Source organism: Mus caroli, chromosome 1, assembly GCF_900094665.2.
Source record: "Mus caroli chromosome 1, CAROLI_EIJ_v1.1, whole genome shotgun sequence".
Lineage (NCBI taxonomy): Eukaryota > Metazoa > Chordata > Mammalia > Rodentia > Muridae > Mus > Mus caroli.
In genome coordinates, this window is record NC_034570.1 from 153,436,995 (window position 1) to 153,439,998 (window position 3,004).

At 42.9% G+C, this 3,004-nt stretch overlaps 1 protein-coding gene across 3 annotated transcripts in view; it reads right to left on the bottom strand.

Annotated features, from left to right (window-relative positions):
• Positions 1-1,454, bottom strand: part of Fmo2 (flavin containing dimethylaniline monoxygenase 2) — a 22,279-nt gene extending 20,825 nt beyond the window's left edge. For 2 of the 3 annotated variants that reach the window (XM_021161421.2, XM_029478834.1), the window contains exons 1-2: positions 1,088-1,333; positions 868-1,005 (exon numbers count right to left, since the gene is read on the bottom strand). In XM_021161421.2, coding sequence (XP_021017080.1) covers positions 868-999 — 132 coding nt within the window. In that variant the 5' untranslated portion in view covers positions 1,000-1,005; positions 1,088-1,333. Of the gene's footprint in view, positions 1-867; positions 1,006-1,087; positions 1,334-1,365 lie in introns of those variants that run through there. The other variant, XM_029478833.1, reaches the window with a different exon arrangement.
• Positions 1,455-3,004: the final 1,550 nt, after the last annotated feature.

Consider the following 3,004-nt stretch of genomic DNA (forward strand, 5'->3'; position numbering starts at 1 on the left):
GTATATGTATATGTATATGTATATGTATATGTATATGTATATGTATATGTATATGTATATGTATATGTATATGTATATGTATATGTATATGTATGTATATGTATATATATGTATATGTATGTATATATATGTATATATATATACATAATGTTCATATGTGTGTATGTGTGTGAAAATGTCTTGTCTTTTCACGTTTCTAATCCTCCTGCTTCACTCTCTTTCGTGGTGGGGCTCTAGGCATGTGCCCCCTTCCACTCTGAGGTGGGAATGTGAATAGTTTCATTCACAGACTGTAAGTCTTTATAGTTGTCTGTGAATCTGTTAATAAAAATTTGAATGACAGCTAGTAAATAGGATGACTTTGTTTAATAGAAAATACACAACAAAGAGGTTCACAGCAGTTTTGCTAGAATATATATAACCACAAAAGCTCAGGACACAAACATGGCTTAATTTTCAGAGAAAAATAAAGTCAGCAGTGATAGGGGTCCATTCTCTGAAGAAGCACTTTGTTCAATGATTAAAGGTGATGCCATAAATATAATTCTATTTACTTCTATTTTATAAAGTGCTCTCTAATATTAGCATATTATCTAGCTGGCTTGTCGGACAATGATAAAAACACGGGCTGTTTTGCTTTAGCTGCATTTTAAAGAGAAGTTTCCCTACACCCCTGAATTGATCACACGGGTTGGCACAGCATTGACCTGGGAGAGATGCCAGCCTGAGTTCATTTCCTGGTTAGCTGCATAAATAAATAAAAATAAAATTGGATCAGAGCTGCTTAAGATATCTTTCAATAAGGTCCAACAGCCTTCTTCGCAATCTCAGCGTGACCTATTCTGAGGTAAGAAAGGTCTCACTTACTTTGAATCTCCACAGTCCCCCTATATCTTCAGTCCTTTCGAAGCAGGTGGGCTCCAGACCCTCGTCCACGCAGCACTTCAGAGAGATTAGGCCACTGACCCCTGCTCCAATCACCACCACCTTCTTTGCCATTGTCTCCTGTCAATAGTTGATCAGGCATTATTGCTTAGCAAGGACAAAGGTAAGAGGATCCTGCCCTGTGGTCAGGTAGCCGACTTACCACAGGATGGGTGGTAGTTTAATACGCAGCACTAATTGAATAAAATGCCTCACTAACCAAATCTGGACCCTTCTTCCCCTTCAGAGAAACTTGTCTGGTCATATGACCTTCATTGTAAACGTGTTTACAAAGTCCTGGCTTAATATTAAAAAGGAATCCCGTTGAGCAAGCCAAGTTATTCAACAAAGCAGTCCTGGGGTTGGGAGCCAAAGCTGGTTGTGTTCTCTGGCATCCCGAGAACTTCCTCCTCAGCTTCTGTCCCCAGCCCTCATCCTTACCTTTATTTGTGCTTCTTAGCACTGTCCCCTTGGCAGAAGAGTTTCCCCTGAGGGTTGTGTGCGGAGAGATGGGAGTTTTTAAGAGATGGAGGAGGCTGTGAGAAGTGGGAGGAGCTTGTGCGCTCAGCCAGCTAAACCTCTAAGGACTTCATCAGTATTGAAATTAAGCAAGAGATGCGCTTCTTAAGGTCGGGAACACTGACCACACAGCCTTCGGATGGCCTAAATAATTACGTTTATCATCGGTGTAGAAAATGTGCATTAGCAAATTGAAAAGAGTAGATAAATAAAAAGAAATTAAATCCACCCCTACCATCACCATTCAGAGATACCTACAGCAAACACCATTGACATTTGGCAACTTATTCCATCTATTATATATGTGTATATATGCCCATGCACCCACTTCTGCACGGAGGTGGAGGCCAGAAAACATGAGCTTTTTTTTTTTTTTTTTCTACATTTGATTACAGTTTCATTTATTTTGGAGGGCATTGCTACAGTGCACATTTGGAGGTCAGAGGACAATATGGAGGAATGGATTTTCTCCTTTTACCTGTGGGTCCCTGGGATCAACTCAAACCAGGCTGACTGAAAGGGTCTTTACCCACTAAGCTACCTCACTGACACATTAAAACCTCTTGGGAACAAAACACCCATGGAAGGAGTTACAGAGACAAAGTTTGGAGCTGAGACAAAAGGATGGACCACCTAGAGACTGCCATATCCGGGGATCCATCCCATATTCAGCCTCCAAACGCTGACACCATTGCATACACTAGCAAGATTTTGCTGAAAGGACTCTGATATAGCTCTCTCTTGTGAGACTATGCTGGGGCCTAGCAAACACAGAAGTGGATGCTCACAGTCAGCTATTGGATGGATCACAGGGCCCCCAATAGAGAAGCTAGAGAAAGTACCCAAGGAGCTAAAGGGATCTGCAACCCTATAGGTGGAACAACAATATGAACTAACCAGTACCCCCCGGAGCTCATGTCTCTAGCTGCATATGTATCAGAAGATGGTCTAGTTGGCCATCAGTGGAAAGAGAGGCCCATTGGTCGTGCAAACTTTGTATGCCTCTGCTCTGTACAGGGGAATGCCAGGGCCAAGAAGTGGGAGTGGGTGGGTAGGGGAGTTGGGGGGAGAGGGTATGGGGGACTTGAAATGTAAATGAAAATTCCTAATTAAGAAAATATATATAAAAATCTCTTTTTAAAATTTTTTATTAGATATTTTCTTTACTTACATTTCAAATGTTATCCCCTTCCCTGCGCGCCCCCCCCCCCCCCGGAAATCCCCTATCCCATCTCCTCTCCTCCTGCTTACCAACCCACCCACTCCCACTTCTCTGTCCTGCCATTCCCCTACACTGGGGCATTGAGCCTTCTCAGGACCAGGGGCCTCTCCTTGCATTGATGTCCAATAGGCAATCCTCTGCTACATATGGGGCAGGAGCCATGGGTCACTCCATGTGTACTCTTTGACTGGTGGTTTAGTCCCTGGGAGCTCTGAGGGTACTGGTTAGTTTTTCAGTTACTATTTTCCTTATTCTTTGAGACAGGCTCTCTCACTAGCCTGGGAGCTCACCAACTCATCATGACATTGTAGACAATGAGCCCCAGGCATTCTCCTATCC